Source organism: Sinocyclocheilus anshuiensis, unplaced genomic scaffold (assembly GCF_001515605.1).
Source record: "Sinocyclocheilus anshuiensis isolate Anshui unplaced genomic scaffold, SAMN03320099.WGS_v1.1 scaffold380, whole genome shotgun sequence".
NCBI lineage: Eukaryota > Metazoa > Chordata > Actinopteri > Cypriniformes > Cyprinidae > Sinocyclocheilus > Sinocyclocheilus anshuiensis.
Window position 1 is genome coordinate 715,240 of NW_015557081.1, and position 24,084 is coordinate 739,323.

At 36.3% G+C, this 24,084-nt stretch overlaps 1 protein-coding gene across 1 annotated transcript in view; it reads left to right on the top strand.

The window, feature by feature from the left end:
- Positions 1-24,084, top strand: part of LOC107676929 (exocyst complex component 4-like) — a 143,094-nt gene that overhangs the window by 17,776 nt on the left and 101,234 nt on the right. Inside the window, exons 6-7 of the mRNA XM_016471670.1 lie at positions 5,696-5,933; positions 10,077-10,251. Of these exons, the coding sequence (XP_016327156.1) occupies positions 5,696-5,933; positions 10,077-10,251 (413 nt within the window). The remainder of the gene's footprint in view (positions 1-5,695; positions 5,934-10,076; positions 10,252-24,084) is intronic.

The following is a 24,084-nucleotide window of genomic DNA, read 5'->3' on the forward strand; positions in this document are numbered from 1 at the left end:
CTCTTCCGCTGCTCTGTTTACGGCCATGTAATTATAGCGCGACGCTTTCATGAGGAGAAGTGATTTATTAGTCGGGGTCATGACGCGACTGCAATTTTCTGGCAGGATTTTTATTCATTTCCTCTCTCTCGTCTGTTTCGCAATCCGCCTTGTTTGATTCTTCGTGTTCTGGATGCTTTAATGGCAATGGTTTTGCGGAATGTTCTCTGTTATTTTCATAAAACATTCATGGTTACTCTTTTTATGAATGTTTAAACAATAGCTGCTGTCACTATAATAATGGTTGCTATTGTGAAGAAGGTAGTAACAGTAACTCTGTTGTTGTTTTTTTTCAGGTCTGCTTCAAAGGATACGTCTGTTTTGGATGTCAGTTTGTCCACTCCATGCAAGCTCACAGAACCCTTACAGTTCAGCACCCCTGGAACATCCAGCAGTAAGAATAATCACTAATAAAACAATAGAAATGACTAGACACTAAAACAACCCTGATGTTTGAAGAAGGATGGATAACGTAGTGCTGCACCAAAAAGAACACCAAAATTCTGGAAGCACTGGACCGAAAACCAAAACTAAAAATATGTTTAAAAAAAGTGTTTATTTATTTACTGTCAAGATATTATATTAATTGTAAGAGATTAAATATAATTGAATTTATTATAAAAAATAGAAAATATTGATAAATTTATATATTTATAATATATAATATATGTTATATAATATAATATATATAATATATATAATATATAATATATTTATATATTTATCATATATGTTATATATTTATATATTAATTTAAATATAATTTAAACAATATATATTTTTTTTTATTTGTGGTTTAATATATTTGGGTATCTATCTATCTATCTATCTATTATCTATCTATCTATCTATCTATCTATCTATCTATATCTATCTATCTATCTGTCTATCTATCTATCTATCTATCTATCTCTATCTGTCTGTCTGTCTGTGTAATTTTATTTTATATAAATATACTATAAATAGACATTTGCAAATATATTAAATGTACAATGCAATATAATTATATTCATAAAATTGAATTTTCGCACTTTAGTACACACTTACACACTTATATAGACTTATAAAGATAAGTTATATAGATAGGTTGCAGTTTCTGTTAATATTTTCTGCCTTTTTTCTTTTTTGGACAAAAACCTTTTTTAAAATAAATGCTAAATATTCTTTATAAATATAAAAAAAGAATTTATATATAATTTGAATGCTAAATATTTTATTTTATTTTAATTAAATGTAGTATACGTATACATTTGCAAATGTAATAAATTTACAGTGTGATATATTGGTAACACTTTAGTATACGGACCAAATCTCACTATTAACTAGTTGCTTATTAGCATGCCTATTATTAAAACATTGGCTGTTTATTAGTAATTATAAAGCACATATTCTGCATAACCATATTCTACATCCCTAATCCTACCCAATACCTAAACTTAACAACTACCTTACTAACTATTAATAAGCAAATTAGGAATTTATTGAGGCAGAAGTCGTAGTTAATGGATTGTTAATAGCGAGAATTGGAGCTTAAAATAAAGTGTGACCGATATATTTAATGTACAGTATTTAGTTGCAGTTTCTGCCTATTTTCTTTAAACAACTTTATTTGTCATAAAAACTTTTCATTGGTTGAATTTTTGATGTATTCAAAACATAAAGACAAAATAAAAACCAAAGGCAAGATAAAATGAGCATTAGCCAGCGAAAGAGAGAATCAGAGTGCTACTTTTTTTGCAGAGAGAGAAAGAGAGCGAGTGAATTAGAACTTGATTTAGTGGCTCATAATTTGAATGATAGATTTCTCTCTGCTCTACTGAAGGGAACAGCAGGTGTCCGGGCTGTTATAAAGCGAGGGGTGATTTTGTAGTTCCTGGTGCTCCATATTGTCTGCCAGTGTTCAAAGTGCTAATTAAATCATTAGGACACATCTGACCAGAGTCACTGTGTTTATTAATATTACACTTGGGGCTGCCACAGACAAGAAAAGACTTGCAACTGTTGTGTTCTGGTATACTGAAAGCATTTGTATGAACACAAACTCCTATTATACGTACATTGAGAAGATTGTTGTAATATACACAATCTTCTCAATGTACAATGTATGTTAGTGTGTACAATATACACACTAACACTCTGACATAACAATTTTCACTTTTACAATTACACAGTGACTCGCACTTTCACTTGCACGCATCTCTAAAAAAGACGTGTGTCTGCACACACACAAGAACACGCACTCTCAGGTTTCATGATCTCAGTACATCATGTTTCAGTAAGCATATTAACCGGTGCAGATGAGATACTCTCTCATGTTATTAATCATGCAGCGCTGTCAGCACAGCTGGGGTGCAGGCCTTGTTATGCGTGCTCTCCTGTGTGGGGCTGACTCCACTGTGCTCCGAGACTCTTATCAGACCCACCAACCCACCCACAGCTGTCTGTTTCTCCCACACTGTCTCTGAGACATGCTGTCAGTTGTCAGTACAACTATAGACAACCCTATCTGTCTGTCTGTCTATCGGTTTGTGTGTCTATCCGTCTATCCATCAATCTGTGTGTCTGTCTGTCTGTCCTTCCATCTGTCTAACTATCTGTCTCTCTGTTTGCCTGTCTGTCTGTCCATCCAACTGTATGTCTGTCTATTTATCCAGCTATCCTATCTGTCTGTTCATCTGTCTGTTAATCCTTCAATCCATCATCCATCCATCCATCCATGGGACATATTTGTCTGTCTGTCCATCTATCCATCCATCCGACTGTCTGTCTATCCATCTTATCTGTCTGTCCATCCATCTGTCCATCTATCCAGCTATCTATCCGGTCTGTTCATCTGTCCATCCATCCATCCGTCCGTCCATCCATCCATCTGTAGATAGATCTGTCTGTCTGTCTATCTATTTGTCCATCTGTCCATCCATCTATTCATGAATTGATAGGATCTATCTATCTGTCTCTTTAACTATCGACAACCCTATCTGTCTTTGTGTCTATCTGTCTGGCCATCTGTCTGACTATCTGTCTATCCATCAGTCTGTGTGTCTGTTTCTCTTTCTGTCTGTCCGTCCATCTGTCCATCCATCCATCCATCCATCCATCCATCCATCTATCCATCTAAGGGATGGGAAGATTCCCCGATTCGCTCAGTGCATCGGCATAAAAAGTTAACGATACGATGCATCGGTTTAAAAAGTGTGCAACGGCTACAAATTGTCATTTATATCGCGATGCATCGTTTCTAACATATTTGCATTTATTTATATATAATTACTAGTGGATGCCCTATACTTTTATTATTTAGAAAGTGACCAATAATCTGTGACCAATATTTTATATGTAGATTGATTCCTCCTGTCTAAACTGTTTCTCAAGCGCGCTCTCTCATCACCGCTGCTGTTGCGTGAATATGACGCATCACAACACCACGGAGACCCGAGGAAAAACTGGGATTGAAGTCCAAAACCTGACTTGAAATAACCTAACAAATCAATCGGGGCTAAAGCGGTTCCATTAACGACAAATTAAATTCACACAATTTCACTAATTTGTGCACGCTTATTCTTAAGCAGACCTTAATGTTGATCATGGATCAAATCGATCCACAATGACAAACAGCGAATATGTCTGTGCTGTTTAATGCATTTGAGATGTTGTGTTTTCCTCAGTGCATAACTGACATGTTACTGGTATATTTTTCATCTGTAAATGTTAGAAAGTCATGCAAACATATCCATTTTGCTGTCAGGAGTGGGTGAGGCACGCGAGAGCAACGAGCGCAGCTGCGTGCATGCACACTAAACAGACAGAGAGCAATCGAATAGGAGCGCAATAATTCTGAGTAAAATATACATTTTGCTAAAAAATTTCTTTTTGGACATTAAATGTGTCTTTTGTAGAATTTTAAACCTACATATAAAGTGTATTTTTATGATAGCAGTAACTGTAAGTGGACTATTGTAATAGGTAAATCAAATATAAGCTAGTAGGCTACAGTACTAATTACTAAGCTCAAATGAGTTAATGTATGTTTCTTATAGCAGTTAAAATGTAGTAATTTTCTTTATTATTTATTTTTATTTTTAATTCAGTGATTTTAACTTTTAATTTGGTTATTTTAATGCTTTAAAGAGCAATTTTAGATTGTAATGTTCTAATGTTCTGCTATCTGTTCTGCAAACTATAAAAGGTACAGCTGTAATAAAACCAGAGAGAAAGGCTGCATGGCTAGAAACTAAAAAAAAGTCAAATAATAGTATGTGAGACAGTGGTAATATCATTGTGTTCCTATTGGTCAGTAGAGGAGCTTAGCTTAGCCTGACAGTTAGCCTGCTTTAGACCAGGTTAGTTTCCCAGCATAAGTTGCCACAGTGACTAAGCTTGATCTAGGCCTATGTTAAATTTGCTTTATGGAACCAAATCATTTGACAATGAGTCAGACTAACTGAAATAAGCCTGGCTTATTTGGTTAACTTGTTTTATGAAACAGGCCTCGATGCATTAAAAGTGATCATATTTTCTCCATTGCATCATATTGCATCGAATCGCATTGTGTTGAATCGAATCGAAATCGGATCGCACTGCATCGTAATAGAGGTGAACTATCTATCTATCTGTCTATCTGTCTGTCTGTCTGTCTGTCTGTCTTACTTTAGACGATTACTCACCCTTTAATTGTTCTTATTTGCTCTGATTTTGCTAAAGCAGGTAGAAATGTCTAATTCACACTGACTACAGAGTAATTCTTGCGCCGACTGCAGTTTTCTTCACATTACATGAAATGTTCGCAATTATTGCTGTCGCAGTGCTTTATGTGTGATAGGGTGACGCCATCAGACAACATTTCCCCTGCTGCGGAAGACGCTTCCCTTTTGTCGCCTATTTTGTCTAATGGCCTTTTGCACATCATTTGTCGGTGGTAATTGTAGTAATTATTTAGCAAGCTGCAGTTGGGGGGGGGGGGGGGAAGAAGAAAAACCTGAGCCCATTAACTTGCCATAAACATTAAGACCATTTTAAACAGTCATTGGATTTGAGGGTATTAGCAGTCAGAAAAATAAGCACTTCACTGTACGATCACTCTATTGAACAGGTGAATATGGAGAGGTGTGTTATGCAGATTTATTTAAGGATTGTGCTGATGTCATGACGAGAAGGGAGGAAATGATTATGAAATTATGGAAACGTGGCCCTGAAACATTGTGAAAAACAACTTTAAATTAATTTAAATTCCAGGCATTGTAGGTTCAAGTGAACCTACTGAAGATTTTCTACAATTTGTGTTTAATTATCAATATATTAATGTTGCTTTACATTAATATCACTAACCTTTTTAACTGTAAAAGCTCTCTGAGGAAAATGTCATTATAAATTAATAACATTAACATTATAAATCTTAACAGATTGTTAGTACATATTCATATTTATTAATATATTCAAATTGGAATGTACATTAGTGACCTGATTAATAGCTATGTGATATTTAATGATTTAACAATTAGCAAACCATATCATAAAGTTTTACTACCATCTGTTTGCTGTCAAGGTTGCACGTATATTTATGTACAGTAGCTGTTCCATAAACTGTTCAGTATTTTCATGCTGCTGTAATTATATATTGTTGTAGTGTTTTTGAAGGAGTGTATGTGTGTTTGTGCAGTTCGTGAGCTGCAAGAGGTGAAAGAAGACTTGGACGTAGACCCAGAGGAGAACAGTGCAGAGTTCATGGGGATCCTGATCAAAGCTCTGGCCAAACTCAAGAAGATCCCGGAAACCATTAAAGCCATCATGGAGCGACTGGAGCCTGAGCTCAAGCAGATCCTCAAGAGATCCACCACTCAGATCGCTGACCACGCTTACCAGAGAGGAGAGAACCTGGCACAGGACAAGCAGCCCAGGTAAAAGCAAATGGAAAGATGGAGCTAGTAGCGTCAACTAAAATGCGCAGTCTGCAGGGAATATTAATAATCAAAGTCATATGCCATACAACTGTTTCTTAGTTTATTGATTGATTTTTTGATTTACAGAATACTATATGATAATTAAGATAAGCAGACAAGCACAAAAAAGCATATATTTTTTATTTTATTATTATTTTTTGTTTAACAAATTAAATGGATAGTTCTCTCAAAAATTAAAGTGTAATCTCAGGCGATATTATACTAGTCTCGCGAGAACCAAGTTTTGTGTACAGCAAAGGAAAACCAGTTTCCTCTTGGCTTATATCGGAATCCTCTGTCTTTGTTTTTTTTGTTTTTTTTTTTACAAATCCTCGTTTTGTATTTTTTAATTTGTGACCGGTGTTTTGTTTTGCTCTCATCTGCGCTTCTGCGTTCGCAACTTCTCACCGGAGCTTACGCTATAGAATGACTATGTCCTACATCATCCACTGGAACGCCACTGTCTCATGAACTGAAAGCTAAAGATTACAGTTTATAAAGTTTTGAATATGGATATTTTTCTTACACAAATGCATTTATTCACTTCAGAAGGCCTTTATTCACCCCCCCCCGGAGCTGAGTGGAGTACTTTTCTATGATGGATGAACACAGTTTATTTCGAACCAAAATAAACTGTGTTCATCCATCATAAAAGTGTTTATTTTGGTTCAAAACCCCATTCACTGCCTTTATAAAGTTTGGAAGAGCCAGGACATTTTTTAATATAACTCTGATTGTATTCAGTCATATACACCTAGGATGGCTTGAGGGTGAGTAAATCATGAGGTAAGTTTTATCTTTGGGTGAACTATCCCTTTAAGACATTTAATTGAAGCAGCAAATGAATGCATTTCCACAAATGAACACTGGGAAAAGTGTTTGTGAGTCTGAAATTCATGTTTTGCTTTGTCAAGACATTAAAAAACATTTGTGAATCTTATTGCATATTTCCAAATATTTTATTTCTGAATTTATTTATGAACAAGTACCACCACACAAATATGCACAGCCATACTCAATAGTTGCTCAATGGCTGATTGCTTAAAGCATCTATAGTTTTTACTTGAGACATTTGCAATTCTTTTAACGTGATATATTCCTAATGCAACTACATAACGTAAGGCAAGACTGGATTTTATCAGCTGGCTCTTGATTTATTATTATTATTATGACCAGTTGGCTCTTGAAGATTATTAAAACAAATGTATTTACATTAACATGCACTAACAAATCATGCAAAGGGAGAGAAACATTTAGAAGTAAATGGGGTCAGTTTTGATTTCATGTTGTCCTTTAAATGATGTAGGAAATAAAAACTGCCAATGACAGTCACTTCAGATGTAGTTCTCCCTCTTGCAGTGATTTTGTTTTTAAGGGAAGCACTTTGGAAGGCATTTGTACTGAAGTGTGATTGGTTTCCATTGTTTTCCTTCTTTATTGCGCTCTCTCTCGTTCTCTCACTTTAGCCGATGATGGCTTGCTGGATCAATGCTCTCATCTGTCATGTGGCATTCATACCTCCCTCATTTCCAGAAATGGTGTAATCCATAAAAGCGAGCCGTGGCCTGTGTCTGCTTAAGCATCGGCTCTAACGGAGAAAAACAAAAGCAAGGAAAGAAAAGACAGATAATGAAGGCTGTTAAAGAAACGCTCTTTACCCAAGGCAAAAATGAACTCTCAATCGCTTATTTTTCCACAGCCATTCTCTGGGTTTTAATGTTTGCCCTCCGCTCTTTTTTTCGCATGTGAGCTTCTAGTGTGTGAGAGAATATCTGCTGACTTTTCATTGTGTGCTTTTAATGAAATAAACGAGGGATTTTCTTTGAAAGCTGTGACGGTTATGATAGAAACTTTAGTAATATGTAAGATAAATGGTTTTATGTGTGTGTGTTTCATATGAATGCACTAAAGTATCATACAGTGTAATTACCTTAATAATAAATTACACAATAAGCACTGCTGAATTAATATGGCAGTTCATAAATCTGTTTCCTGTAAAGTAAACCACCTTTGCAAGGGTTTATTGTAAATAAAATCACTCAAATGACCTGAGTGAAAATAAGTCCCATTTTAACCATACAGCAATTTCAGTGTTTACTTGGGTGTCTATGTCTGTGCTAACGTGAAAGTTGAGGTAGGGCTCCGTTTCTATGGAAACTTCAGCAGAAAAATGAAGTCACTGCTGCATTACAGTTCACAGTGAAAAGTATGTCTTATGTTTCCTAATCAGACTTGATATGACAAGGACTGTAGTGACTTTATCAGATCATATTATACAGAGACTTTTATATTATATTATATTGTTGATATGTGTGTGTTTGTGATTCTAACCACATAAGAGCATTCATTCGTTCATTCTTTATTTCTTCCTTTTTGTTCATTTTCCCATTTATTTATTTGTTTGTTTATCATTCACTTTCATTAATTCTTCCTTTTTGTTATTTATTTATTCTTTCTATTTTCTTTTTTCTCCCTTTAATTTATTTATCTTCCCTTTATTTATTTATTTGTTTATTTATTTATTTTCCCATTCATTCATTCCTCTTTTTTTCCTCCTTGTAATTTATTTTTATTCTTATTTATTTATTTATTTTTCCTCTTTTCTTTAAATATTTGTTAAATTAAATATTTTTTAATATTTCTTTAAAATTTTTATTTTAAAATATTTATTTATTCTTCATCTGTTTTCTTTTTTCCTCCCTTTAATTGATTTTCTTCCCATTCATTCATTCATTCATTCATTCATTCATTCATTCTTTTCCTCCCTTTAATTTATTTTTCTTCCCTTTAATTTATCTTATTTTATGTATTTTTCTTCCCTTTATTTATTTATTTCATTCGTTCATTCATTCTTCCTCTTTTTTCCTCCCTTTAATTTATTTGTCTTCCCATTTATTTATTTATCTATTTTCTTTTTCTTCTCTTTTATTTTTATGATGTATAAGAATAGTCCAAATATGGCCATCGATGGAGAAAGATGCTTTTTAGAGCCAGACAGTGTAGTTGCGGCATTGACCAACTAGCCCATGCTAACCAGCCAAACCTTGACCGCTTGGTTCATGCTTTGGTTTGGCTTTCTGCAATGTTTGTATGAAAAAGTGTCATCCTGTATAATATGTGTTTACATGTTGAGTCTAAGTCAAGGGTCATGTCCTGTCCTCTGTAATTCAAGCTTAACATGTGTTATCATTCACCGTCCCTCATGTGAACATCCATCATCTCCCTGCCGTCCACCTCCCTGCAATCCTAATACCCTACATCATGCTGTCACCTCCAACCTCTTCATTCCGCCTACCAGTGTTTTCTTCTGCCTCATTTTACTGGGACGAATGAGTAAACTCCATAAAAGTCAGACAGATGTGTGTCCTCCTAGTGGACCTAGAGAGTTTGACAGATGCTGCTAATTGTTGTTGGTGAACAGCTGCCGCTGCTCAACAGGGAGATTCTGTCAGCACCCTGCTGCTGTCATGTTCATTAGTAACAGAGAATGGACCGCTTTTGGCTCGGTTTTGGTGATGTAGAGGGATTTCTGACAGCCAGACTGACTGCAGTAGTGGCTTTGTCTTTGGAAAGCTTCTAAATTAGGAGTTTTCAAACTGGGGCCCAGGGACCCCTAGGGGCCACAAGGGGGTGCTGGGGGTTCTACAAACAAACAGACAAATAAAAAAGGTTAGCACAATGTATATTTTAGGGCTGTCAAAGTTAACATATCAACTCAAAACTTAAAAACCCTATTACTAATAATTAATATGATTAATGACATATTTGAAATGCATGTGTCGAATGTGATACTGTTACAGTTTCATTCTGCTTTCTGAAAACTGGTTAAAAAAATAAAGAAATAAATTGTGATTGTTATTCTATTGATAGTCCAATTGTTTTTTGTTAAAATGTTTATGTATTTAAAATATCCACAATATACTTTCAGGAGTAGTTTGTTTTTTGTTTCTCCCTGTCATTTCTGCATTTTAGCCAGGTAATATTTTTTTCCTTTAGCTTTAGTACAATAACAGTATATTCAAAGCATGTATTAAATCAATGATTATTTTTTTAGATCCATTTTGAAGTGTTGTTTTTCTCTCTCTCTATCGCCCTCTTCAGGTTGTTGCTGGAACTGCTTGAGCTGTTGTTTGATAAGTTGAATGCCGTGGCCCAGGCTCACAGTGTGGTTCTCAGTCACCTACAGCAGATTGTCGTCTCTCGCAATGGAGCCCAAGAAGGGATCAAACTCTATGAACATGCTGATGTCTATGCCAAGATCCAGACCGTCCTACAGGTCAGTCCCTGCAGAGTCATTCAATAAAGCAGATCCAGGTCATTGGATGATATATTTGGAATCTAACATATTGCAGTGAAATAATGCAATATGTTAAAGTGGATTTTGCTTGAAGCTATTTTGACTACCTAGCAATACCCTAGCCACCACATAGCAATGTATTAGAATCAATTCAAAGCACCTTCTTTAACATATTATTCATAGCAACTCCTTGGCCACAACGCAGTGGCTTTCAGTCCTTCAAGCAGATATTCAAAGCAGATTCATGCTCTTAACTATTATTTACAGGTAACTGTATAGTCAACTACTAACAAACAGAGGGTTTGTTTACAGTTATTAGCTGTTTCTTGTGTTTTTTTCTATTAAAGGGTTAGTTCACCCAAAAATAACCAATAAATTACTCACCCTCAAGGCATCCTAGGTGTATATGACTTTCTTCTTTCAGATGAATCCATTCGGAGTTATATTAAAAATTGTATTTAATCTTTCAAGCTGTTTAATGGCAGTCAGTGGGTGTTGCAGTGCATCACTACAAAAGAAGTAAAATAAAAAGCGCCCATCCATAATAAAAAGTGTCTCAAACGGCTCCGAGGGGTGAACAAAGTCCTCCTGTAGCGAACTGATGTGTTTTTGAATGAAAAATAACCATATTTAAAACGTAATAATCAATTTAATCTAGCTTGCGCTCACTGTTGTATATGGAAGCAGCTCTGGGCGGATGACGTATGAGGTCGGCGTTGCGCATGCGCCGCTCAGACGTGACGCATGCGGAAGCGCAGGGAAGAGATCAAAACAAAACAACGGTCACTAATTAGAAGTACAAAACGAGGATTTGTAAAGAAGAATGTCAGAGCAGCGGACACAGAACAGCAGACGTTGTTTACGTCCAGCTGATACTCTCCAAAATGGCGCTACAGGGTGATGCAGAGGAGACGAATTGTTGAATAGAATCTTTTTTTTTCTTTTCTTTTGCGCACAAAAAATATTCTCGTAGCTTCATAAAATTACGGTTGAACCCCTGATGTCACATGGATTGACATAAGTACAAGTAAATTAATGACAGAATTTTCATTTTTGGGAAAACTATCCCTTTAAGACTGTATAAGTGGAGAAAGAATGTGTGACTGAAGTTTTGGGAATAATCTACTTTAGCTCATCCCAAGTGTCATGTTTAATTGGAGTGTGTTAATTGGAAAATGTTGACTTTTTAGTGTGCATGTGTGTTTTGAGGCAGGTGAGATTGCCAGCTGTTCATGTAACCTTTGAAAATCTCTCAAGAGGCCCAACATTGTGTCAGTTTGTGAGTTTGAAAAGCACCTGCTGGAAATCCTGTTGCAGGGTTTTGTCTCATGTGATGCGTATGTTTACTTTTTTTGTTTTGTGCTTTACTTTTTGTGCTTTGTTTTGTTTTATGTTTTGTATTGTTTTGTGCTTTGCTTTGTTGTGTTTTATTTTGTTTTGTGCTTTGCTTTGCTTTGTTGTGTTTTGTTTTGTTTTGTGCTTTGCTTTGCTTTGTTGTGTTTTGTTTTGTTTTTAGCAATTGAGCAATTCCTTTTCAGAGTTAAGCTGCATTCACACTAGAAGCAACTCAGGGGCTGGCGATGAGGTCACTAGTGGGCGTTCTCACGTTGACAGCGAATCAATTCTCTTGCCGCTAAATACAAACATTTTGGAGGCAAAAGACTAAATATAATATAAATATAAATTGAATCAGTACATAAAAACAAAAATGAATGATGACGGCAAGAATCACCCTCATTTCCATCACTGCTGAGCTGAGAGGAGAACGATCACATGAGCTTTGTCTTCTTTCCCATTGGCTGTCGCTCCCGAAAGTCACTCTTAATTTGAATAAAGTTGAAGGATTCTGAACTTTTATGCATAGCTGGACACGCCCCATCTGTTGCCAACGGCCGCTGTCGCCGGAAATCGCCAGCTTTCCATTGAAATGAATGGGATCATGTCGCTTTGTCGTTGCGTGTCGCTTGTAGTGCGAACGCGGCTTTATGCCAGTCTTCTTTGATTCAAGTGGCAATTTAGATTCAATATTCACTAAATTCACAAGATCAGTGTGACAATCTTACATCATATCTTGTTTTTCCCCTTAATAGTAACCGTAAATGGAGAATTGTTCTTCTGCTGGCTTTTACAATGGTGATTCGCATCTATCTAGAATTATTTTCTCAGGCAAATTTAAAACTGCTTTAGGTACAGATGGTCAAACTAATTGAAAGTTCAGATTCAAAGACGTTGTAAAAATTAGACCTCATAACCTATTCATGTTCATATTTTCCTCTGTATTCACTGTTTTTCTTCCCTTAAAGAATTCCATCTCTTGACCTTCTCTCTCTCTCTCCCCGAATCTCATTCCAAGTGTGCTCTTTCAGAGCATTGTTTTTCAGCTGCATGCTAGAGAAGATCCAGTTGTATAGACAGGCATCAGAAGGAGGGAGAGAAAGAGAGATGGGAGTGGAGGTACAGCTGGGGAATGAGTAAATGGGTTTGTCATCACTCCATCAAACAAGGTGAAGAGTCAGACTGTGACCTTGTACTTTCCTCCTGTCTTTTTTTTACTCCTCCTTTCAAAGCAGTCTGCAGAGAGCTGTAACGAAAGAACAAGCTTGGCCCTGCCAACTGTTACTAAGGCCCTGCTGAACTCTTCGTAGACCTTAAGTAACGAGGAGCATCTTCCCGAGAGTTGACTACAGAAGTCAAAATATGCATTTAACTGCAGTGTGATGAGGAGTTTGACTGTGTGTGTGTGTACTGCCTCTTTTTTCAGCATTCATTAGCACAAGCACCTCACACCCTAGCTAGCAACAGATTAAATTGTTTATTTTGAGCCTTTGCTTCAGCTTGTAGATATGTAGAGGTCTAGAATGAATATGACTTTAAATGAAAACACACGCACACACACACACACACACATATATATGCATATATAAATATACATAAATATGTTGATCAAAAGGTTGGTAAGATTTTTATGCCCACCAAGGCTGCATTTATTTGATCTAAAAATACAGTAACACAGTAATATTGTGAAATATTATTACAATTTTAAATAACTGTTTTCTATTTTAATATGTTATAATAATTTATTCATGTGATGGCAAAGCTGAATTTTCAGCATCATTACTCCAGTCTTTAGTGTCAATAATTGCTGATTTGGTGCTCAAGAAACATTTCTCATTATTATCAATGCTAAAAACAGTTTTACTGTGTAATAACTAAATTGCGATACGTTTTTTGTTCAGAAATCTATGATGAATGAAAAGTAAAAAAAATATATTATTCAAATATAAATATTTTGTAATATTATTTACAAAAGTGGCTTTACTGTCACTTTTGATCAATTTAATGTGTGCTTACTAAATAAAAGTATTAATTTCTTAAAATAAATCTTACTGTCTCCCAAACTTTGGAATGGTAGTGTATATTGGATGACCAATGGACAATAATTCTAGTTGGTTGGATTTAGGGCCACAAACTTAAATAATCAGGTGGTCAAAATTAAGCAAAGACAAAAAACTTAAGGCCACAGGATGGGGAAGTGTTCCTACAGCACACACAGCCATCCTGGCTTTGCTAAAATAATTAATTAAGGTAGATGAGGTTTTCCTAATCATTTGTGTTTTTTCTCTCCTCCTGATGCATCTTTTTGAAGTATCATCTGTTCTCTTCTTCCCTTCTCTTGACTGCGACAGCATTTTGTCAGTTCAGGCTGGTCCACATGTTCAAATATAGACACTTCCCCTGGCTTTCCAGGGGAAGCCAAATTTCCAGCCAAGTTTTCTCTCTTCCTGTGGGAGACAGGAATCACATTGACCTTTCCATTAAACTGAAGACATGAAGGCCATGGACAGATGGACCTGAGATTCAAGAGACTTTATAATCTTTATTCTTTCACTTCCTGATTCTTTGAACTGTGGCTAGGCCATTTTTGAAAACCGGAGAGCAAAAGTCTGATATTGTTAGAACCCATATTGAGCTTGTAAACCTAGTTCGTAAAAGGCCATGCAGAGTTTTTTAGGAGTGTGTGGAGTAAATTGTTTTTGCCAAGTAATTGACTTTTGGAGTTGCCGTTGACTGAAATGTTTGCCACTGACAGACCAGTCCTGAATTTGTCTTACATCATTTTATCCTTTTAAATACCACAGAAGAACGGACAAAACTGGCAGTAGTAGTTATACTAGATATAGTTTTTATAATGTGTTCTTAATGTAATTCTGTCATCCCAGTAGATATTGGTATTGATATTGAATTTATTTAAATTTTTGATATATTTTTTTTTTTAACCAATGCTGAATTATTGATTTTTGATATGTTTTATTAATGTTTTCTTAAAGTAAACTTTTTAGTCCCGGTATTAAAGAGATCTTTGAGTTTGATTTTTGACATTGACAAGATATACATTTTTATTTAATTGGCTGTTGACTGGATCTTAATTATTAATTATTGGTATATTTATTTTGTATTACCAATTATAATATAAAAAAAATGAAAATTAAGTATACTAATTACTAGTATAATAATTAACAATTAAGATCCAGTCAACAGCCACTTAAAAATAAATAAATAATAGAAATAATAAAATAAATAAATTATAAATCTCACTCTCACTCTCTCTCTCTCTCTCTCTCTCTATATATATATATATATACACATATGTATGTATTTATGTATAATTTTTATAAGTACTTAATTCTTACCAAGTTCCAAGTCCCACACTGATATTTCACATCAGACAGCAGAAAGACTTTATATCACTTTAAGAAGATAAAAATGATGGTGCTTGTTGTAATCTTGCTCTTTCGTGTTGTATTACTGTCCCTCCTTCTAAGCCTTATGGACTTGAGCCCAAGAATGATGGGTAAGAGGGTGAGGGGAACGAGAGCGTAAAAGGGGAAAAAAGAAAGGAAATTACAAACTTTCCACTTTGACAACTTGTTTAGATTCTGTGGGAGCCACACACCCTCAGAGTAATTGGATTATACAATGTTAGTGAGGCGTTTCATGCCCTGACAGTGATTAGTCTGGCAGTGGAGGGAGAGGCAAAGTGCTTCTGTTTTATGTCGGCGAGATAGACAGACACATGGCCTCTAAATGAGCTGTTGTGTACCAGTCTAAATGATCTATTGTAACTGGCCACGGCTTGCATATCGCTTGTGGATTTGAAAGATTTCCACCACAGGGTTAATGATCATAACAGTTCATTTCCATGTTTTAAAGCCCAGCGTTCCTCTTTCCCCACAGGCTTTATGGTCGAGGCATGCTGGTTGTTTTGAAAAGCGCCACTCTTATGTTCATTAATTACGACAGTAATTATGCATTCTTTTGTGATGTGTGTCTCTGTAATAGCAACGCCTGTAGTGGACTATACCGAATATCGCTGACGAGAATGCTAATGACCCAGTCGTAACAAGATGCTGTTCCAAGCACTGACCTCTCTGTGCGATATGTTATATCTAGTGAACTAGAATATTTCAGAAGTGCTGGATACAATGGAGGATGAGGGGTAGAAAATGCTCAGTGAGGCTTTTGAATCCATAGTCTCCACAGTGTATCACTGATGAGGTCAGCTTGTGTTTTTAAAGAAAGGTTATTGGCTCTCTTGAGGGAAGGGATTGTTTTAGACTTGAACAAATCAGTTTTTTAACATAGAGGCTCACACTCATTCAAAGTATTTTTTGTCATGCTATTTTTTTCTTTTTTTTTTTGTTTTGTTTTTTGTCTTATTTTGTCTTGTCTTGATTTGTTTTGTCTTGTTTTTGGTTTGGTTTGTTTTGTTTTTGTTTTTTGTTTGGTTTTTAACTTGTCTTGTTTTTGGTTTGTTTTCATTTTGTGTGGTTTGTCTTGTCCTGTTTGGTTTGGTTTGTCTTGTCTTGTTTTGGTTTGGTTTGTTTTCTAGTTTTTGGTTTGTCTTGTCTTGTCCTGTTTTTTTTTTTTTTTGGTTTGTCTTGTCTTGCCTTCTATTTATTTTAGTTTTTTAGTTTTTTTGTGTTTTGTTTTTAATTCTTCTTTGTATTTAATTTTATTATTTCACTGTGTTTTATTGTTTTTTTATTATCATCTTTTTCTATTTTTAATCTCTCTACTTGTCTATTTTTAATAACTTCATAAATTTTAATTTTCATACTTTAATGTCTGTTTTACTGAACTCTTTCCTCAGGTTATTTGAATGATCAACAGTAAGGTCCATCTTAGTCTCTAATCTAAAACTCATATTAAGCCTCTGAAAGATTCAACCCATGTTATTGATTCTGGTTAAAGTTGGCATTATGTATTTGAAACCTCAGCAGATTATTTTTCCAGAAAAAAATGCAGACAAGAGTGTGGGAGGTTTAGACTTTTCTGTATATGAGATTAAAGGGTTAGCAAAAATGAAAATTAGCCTGTGTTTTAGTCACCCTCAAAGCATCCTAGGTGTATGTGACTTTCTTCTTTCAGACGAATCCAATCAGAGTTATATTAAAAATTGTCCTGGCCCCTCCAAGCCTTTCAATGGGGGTAAGCGGGTGTTGGTTGTCAACAGTTCAGAAGACGTGAAATAAAGTGCGCGCATCCGTAATAAAACGTCCCTCACACGGCTCTGGGGGGTGAATAAAGGCCTCCTGTAGCGAATCCATGCATTTTTGTAAGATAAATATCCATATTTCAAACATAATAAACACTTTTTTCTCACTTCCACTGACTGTGGTACGCAGAAGACGTTCAGGCGGATGACGTAGGACATATGCGTCGTGCGCACGCCTCTGAGAAATGCAGGAGCAAAGGAAGCAGTTTCCTTACTTCAGCAAAGGAAAACCAGTCTCCTCTTGGCTTATATCGAAATCCTCTGACATTTTTCTTTACAAATCCTCGTTTTGTGCTTCTAATTCATGAACGGTGTTTTTTGTTTTGTTTTGTCTCCGCGTTGTCACTAATCACGCAACGTCGACATCTTGCGTCATCTGCCGGAACGGCTTCTGTGTATGACAGTCAGCGGAAGTGAGAAAAAAGTGTCACAGGACTTATAGCAGTTGTGTTATAATTACTCCGTAGCTGTGGCTTTTGCATTTTTACTTTGCATTTGTGACATTGTAACACACTGATTCCCTCACCACATGTGCCTTGAGACCATGGCTTTCATTTCCAGAGTGATTGCGGTGGATAAGCACCAGATTTCCTGCTAACATATGCTTGGATCAGCTGACAGCTCTGAAGAGAAATTCTCTTAATTTTGCCTTTTAACTCTATGTGAAAATATGGTAAAATATTATTTGAACTCAATATATCTGGCATAAAACAGCTGCTATTCTATTCATGGGCATATATTTATATATTTTGTGTGTATGAAGTGAAAATCTGATTAAATAGCATGCCAGAATGTAGGCATTATATAACAAAGCGATTGATTAATCAACCTGTAATTTTTTCTTTTTACCTGAGGTGTCATATTAACATATTACCTTGGCTGGATGCATCCAAGATCAATAGCATTATGTTAAGCATCACATACTGTTGTTTATATTAGATTGTTTTTTGTCTCTATTTGTGTGTTTCCCAAACACCCATGTGTGCTTGTATTATGAATAATGGTAAGGTATCCATGGAGACAGAATCACAGGTTCATAATGCCCCTCCTCCATAATGATTATAGTTTTATTGTCAGTCAGGTCATACATTTTTAATTGCACTGAAATGAGTAAAAAAGACAAAAGTTTGTTTTTGTGTTGTTAAAAGTTATAAAGGTCATGTATGCACCTAATTTTTAAAAACACTTTAGAAATGGTCATGTTTTGGTGTCAGGCTCCTTCTTGGAAACTATGGAACGAAAAGAAACCGTATTCTTCGTAATCTCAAGAGGGGTTGGCGAGAGGCAGGAAGCTTTGTTTATTTCCCTTGTTTCTTAAAGCACTCTGCAAACGTCTATCATCAGAGAGCAGGTGCTCACCTGCACATCCTTCAAACTGGTTTTCTTCTTTAATTAGCTTGATTGGTGACTAATAGAGAGGGTGAGTGCTGCTTTTCGCTGTTCATTAAATTGAGAATGTGTCCTCAAAGACAAGGGGCTGGGTTTAAAGGCTCACTAAAGATTAACTCTTGGTTTTCCAGGCGCATCTAAAGACGTCGATTCGGAAGGAAGCAGAATTGTTGTGGGATACGCATTTGTGCACATCACAAATCCAGCCAGTGTGCTCTGTGTTTATTATCTGGTGTGAAAAGCCATTTGCTGTTTCTCACAGGCTCTTGTTTCCCAAGCCCATTTTCAAGCTGGTCTTTTCTTGGAAGAGGCCATGAAAATTGATTTTTCTCTTCTGTTAAAACAACCTAGTCTTTAAGGCTCCAATAAAGAAAAGGGCCTGTGAAATGAACGTCCGGAAATGGAAGGGTTCAGAGTGTGTCCATCACTTTACTGCTGCTCAAAGTGCTGATTTTATTCTGTTTTTGTTCTCCCTTTGGAGATCATTTGGAGGATGTTTTCCTGAGAAAAGTCAATCTTTCATTTACTAGGAATTTACCTAACTACTGTATTTTCTGAAACGACTAGTCATCTTGACCCATCCTTAGGTTTCCTTTGTGGAGGTTTTTCTTCATGAAGACATAGATTGGTGTATATATTAGCTGCCCTCTCAACACAGCTATGACACCGGCTATGAGACTTCACAGTAATGTAAAACAGGTCTTTTGTTAGTTTGTGTCCATCCATGGGCGGCATAAATCATAAGTGGGCCGCTCTTTGTCTCTGTTTGATGTGGTGTTTTTAGACGTTCCTGCTGGAGATCAGCAGTTTGTTCTGCATGTTTTATTGCCAGTCTCATTCAAGGGTTCTTTGTGTTGTTGGCTGAGCTGCCTCTGTTGTTTCCACCTACTTGTTTGGTGTTTTAAAATGGACACAGCACTGCTGCTGCCCACGCTTCATCTCTGTTGTTATGGAAAAAATGAAGGCTGTTCTAATAAGCTGCATTATAATGGGGACTAAAGCACTTCTGATGAGGCATGAGGCGTTTTAGTGAAAGTGACCTTGCTGGCTGAGGTGGTGGTATAATGAGTCCTGTCTTCAAGTTTTCCTCCCTTCATCTTCCTGTATTTTTTTTTCTTTTAAATGTCTTGCAACAAATATTTTCATACACGTACAGTACACACAAACCATGAAGAATAAATTCATGCTAAAGCATGATAAAACTACACCACTGCTACTGTTGTTCCAGCACTAAAACATAAAGGATATTACCAACAATTTGGACAGTGATATTGAGGATTGAATTAATTACCAATTAAATGACCAATATTTACAACATCCATTCTAAGCAGCATCCACTGAAAAAAAAAGATTTGCTGCAGAATCAGTTTTTACTCAGAAATTGCTATTACATTTCACAAATAATTACTTACACATCCAATTGAACTTGAAATTTTAAAGTAGAAGGACTGAAATATTGTTTTCTTGTAAAACATACTCCAATAATAATTTTTTTATTCCCAACTTAGAAATTAATTTATACAGTCTAGTGATTTTTTTATTGGCTCCTATGTTTACCTTTATCATAATTGTCATATTGTAATAGACGAAAACTGTTTTCACTATTTTCATCTTTTAAACATTGCTTCGGTTATTTTACGATTTTTTTTAAGTAGTCATAATAATATCTTATTAATATCAAGAAATATCTTATTTCTTGACTTTTAAAGTTTTAAAGTTTATTTTATTTAAAAAAAAAAAATTTTCATTAAATTTACATTACATTTACATTTGTCACACCCCATTGGACTTTTGTTGTGTTTTCATTCCTCGTGTTCTGTGTGACCTAGTTTTCCCTCATGTCTGATTATTGTCATTTGGTTCAGGTGTGTGTCATTAATTACCCTCATCAGCCCTCCTATTTAAGTTGTGTTCAATTCACTGTTTGTTGTCTGGTCTACTACATCCCTACGTGTGCTCCTGCCTGTTCTGTCGTGGATTTACTCTTTTGTGGATTTATTAAAGACTATTTGCATTGCTCATCATCTTCCTCTTGCGTTTCATTCCACCGTAGCTGTGACAGAAGACCGGACCTAGAAGAGAAATAGTAAGCGGCTCCTTTTCCCCGCATTTTCTTTTCGGTTCTTTGAAAGTTTTTTTTGTTGTCTTTTTCGTTATGGATTGGGCGGCGAAATTCTCTGTCGATCTAGTTTAGTTTGCCCTCAGCTTCGCCCGTCTTGCCGTCACACGGCCTTCCGGATCCCCACCTCCGCCTCGGTCGCCGGAGCCATCTGCTCCGCCTTGGCCCTCCGGATCCTCTCCGTCGACCTCGCTCATCGGCTCTCCGTCTCCGCCTCTGGCTCCACCACCTCCGCCGCCGTCGGTCGGTCCCCTGGAGCCGTCAGCCCTTCCTCCACCATGGCTCCTCCCTCCGTCGGTTCCACCGTGGACCGCCATCATGGCTGTGGCCTGGGTCCCGCCTGGCTCCTCCTGCTCCCTCCTGTCTTCTCCCTGGCTCCTCCCTCCATCTGATCCTCCCTGGTCCCTTCTAACTCCAAAATGGCTCCTCCTGTTTGTTCCCTGGACTCCGTTCATCGTCCTCCTCCCGGGGGTCCATCCTCCACCCGAACCTCCTCCAGTATTTGTCTGCCTGCCTTCCTGCCAGCCCTTTGCCATCCCCTGTCACCATCCCATATCCACTCCTTTGTCCTCCTCCTAAGTCCCCCTCTGTCCCTCCCTTTGTTGTTCCTGCGGCGCGAGGTCGCGCTTCCGGGAGGGGGGGCGCACTGTCACACCCCATTGGACTTTTGTTGTGTTTTCATTCCTCATGTGTTCTGTGTGACCTAGTTTTTCCTCATGTCTGATTATTGTCATTTGGTTCAGGTCTGTCATTAATTACCCTCATCAGCCCTCCTATTTAAGTTGTGTTCAGTTCACTGTTTGTCGTCCGGTCTACTACGTCCCTAAGTGTGCTCCTGCCTGTTCTGTTGTGGATTTACCCTCTTGTGGATTTATTAAAGACTATTTGCATTGCTCATCATCTTCCTCGTGCGTTTCATTCCACCGTAGCTGTGACAACATTACATTACATTTTAAGTTTTTTTATTATTATATTTAATTTTTTTTTTTAATATCTTCTTACTTTATTTTACCTTTTTTTTTTAATTCTATTAATTGTGTACATTTGTCTTTTTTATGCCAATGCCAAAGACAAATTTCTATTGTACGGCACATTGATTGGATAATAAAGCATTAAGTAAAAAAAGTAAGCTCCATATGAAGGAAACTTGAAAATGTATTGCATTGTACTACAGGAATTTTGTAATTTGCTTTGCTGGGATGAATTTGCTGACATCACTTTTTAATCTCTCTTGAATATCTCTCTCCATCTGTCCCCCTTCCTGTGTTTACTGATTTCATCATGAATTCTCTCTCTCTTTCTTTCTCCCACCATCCATTCATCCTACATGGTTAATTGCCTTTAAAAGTTCCGTGTTCCCTTCTCTGAGGTCACTGAAGTGGGTCCAGACTCCTTCATCAGGCAAACGCTGGCATTTAATTAAGTTGGGGGTCTACATGCGAGACCCGTTCCATCACTGAATCAGATGGGCATTAGTAATTAATAATCTGACAGGAATGTAACGGCCTGGCCAGATTGGACTTGTCTGTGGGTTGAGGAATAGCTGTTGATGAGGCTTCCCCTCCTCTCATAGACCGTTCCCTTCTTATCTCTGTTTAATTATGCTATTATCAGTCAGATGTAGTTCCATCTGTCCTTTCCTAATTCCATCTCCACTTTGGAATGTTTTGCAGCTGGGATTTAGAAATAGAACAAGCAAATTGCTTCACTAAATTATAGAGCCATTGGAAAATGGCTTGCTAATTTGTGGAAAAGTTTACTTGAACTTCTTGTTCAGTCCTCTTGCAGCTGTTTGAACCTCCCTTAATGGTTATGGATAGTGTTGAATGGGATATTCATGAACTCGGATGTGCAGTTTTAATCAGAGTTAATGGGTTTTGCTGGCGGACATGGCAGGCGTTCGAATTTACACAGACAGCCGGGAAAGATGGGCCTGAGACAGACCTAGAAACAGATTGGTTCAAACTGATGCAGTTATTCGAGACTAGGGGTATACATAACTTAACTAGAAAATGAATTTTAGAGCTTTCAAAGTTAATGTTATGAACAATATTTTGTTTAAATCTCTGTACAAATAAATCAGAATGAATTGAAAATGTGTTTTTTTTTCTTTCAGGTTTATACACTACAGTTCAAAAGTTTGGGGTCAGCAAGATTTTTTTTTTAGAGGAATTATTAATAATTAATAGAAATTATTATTTTTTTCAATAAGGATGCATTAAATCAATCAAAAGTGACAGTAAAACATTACATTGTTACAAATAATTGCAGTTCAAATGCAGTGTAAATAAATGTATTAAAATAGAAATCAGTTATTTTAAATTGTAGAAAAATGTCACAATATTACAGTTTTTTCAGTATTTTTCTGTTTTGATTAAATAAATGCAGCTTTAGTGATCAGAAGAAATTTCTTTCAAAACATAGTCTTATTGACTCCTAACCTTTGAACAGTAGTGTATATTTATATCATTAGGCCAGTTTCACACCGCACGAGTAAGCAGCGCATATTTTTTCCAGCGCCCATGTTATCAGATTAGAGCATTCACACCGCATGCAGAGGCGGCGCAGCAGCCCGTAGCAGGAGCAGAAGCGGCAGTGCCGCGATTGTTTCGGCGCCGAGTCTATTTTTGCTACGCCGCTTACGCTGAATTAAAGCCACAGTGCATTGTTCTATATCAAAATGTACCTGATTAACATGAAAAATAACAATTTCACCATAAAATCATGTAAGTGAGGTGTTTCGTCTTTCACAATCACGGGGTAAAAGGCACACAGTATTGATAAATAGGCTACTTTAGCTAAAATAAATGTTATTTTTTGAATAATGTCTTAAGTTAATACTTGTTCAAAACAATCACTTTAGCAAAGTTTGTACTAGGCTATTTTCTGCTTATTTTGATGAATAACGCTCAATAAATATGCTGTCATTAAAATATTAATATAAAAATATATTTTAAAATACAGAAGCAAAATAAAAAGTATAATAATAAAAATAAATAATTTAATATAGATTTACAGTAGTAACAACAAATTATATTTTATTATATGATTTGATTAATATCATGTTTTTAAATATGATGGTTTCATTATAAACATGGTGATTATCTCTAAGGTGGACACCCAACATAATATATGATATTTACCATCTGAATCTAACCATGTCATGTCAACAATTGGAAAAGTCAGCCATCTATTAATCATCATGTTAATTATTGTGCCTTTCGGCCCAACAGCAGGGGCGCTTTTTACCCCAAATACCATACTTTTACATATTCTTCTCGTTATTGAAACTGAAAACGGTTGCTTTAATTATCTTAAACCAAACTGGGAATCGTTGAGAAGACCTTTGTCTCAAAATATATTCAATAATTTTAGCGATTCTCATTTGCTACTTAAATCTACAACATTAAAAAACTATATAGGCTATATTAGAGTTAGCACAGAATCAACTACACGAAAACACATCACTGACAGGAGTTATTGCCCAAACTTCAAAGGCCTGTTTAAATGATTAAAACTAGAGGCATTTATTAACTTTAAGATTACTTTTTATCATGTAAACTATATGTACAGCATGCTATATGCACGTGACAGAGGGGAACACGGCCGCATCACAGCATGCTGCCCATATCAAAGCACATGACAGACAGTTGTCGGAGAACACCTGAAAAGCATGACCGAATTAGAGGTCGACCGATGTATCGGTTTTGCCGATTAATCGGCACCGATAGTTGATTGCTGGAACTAT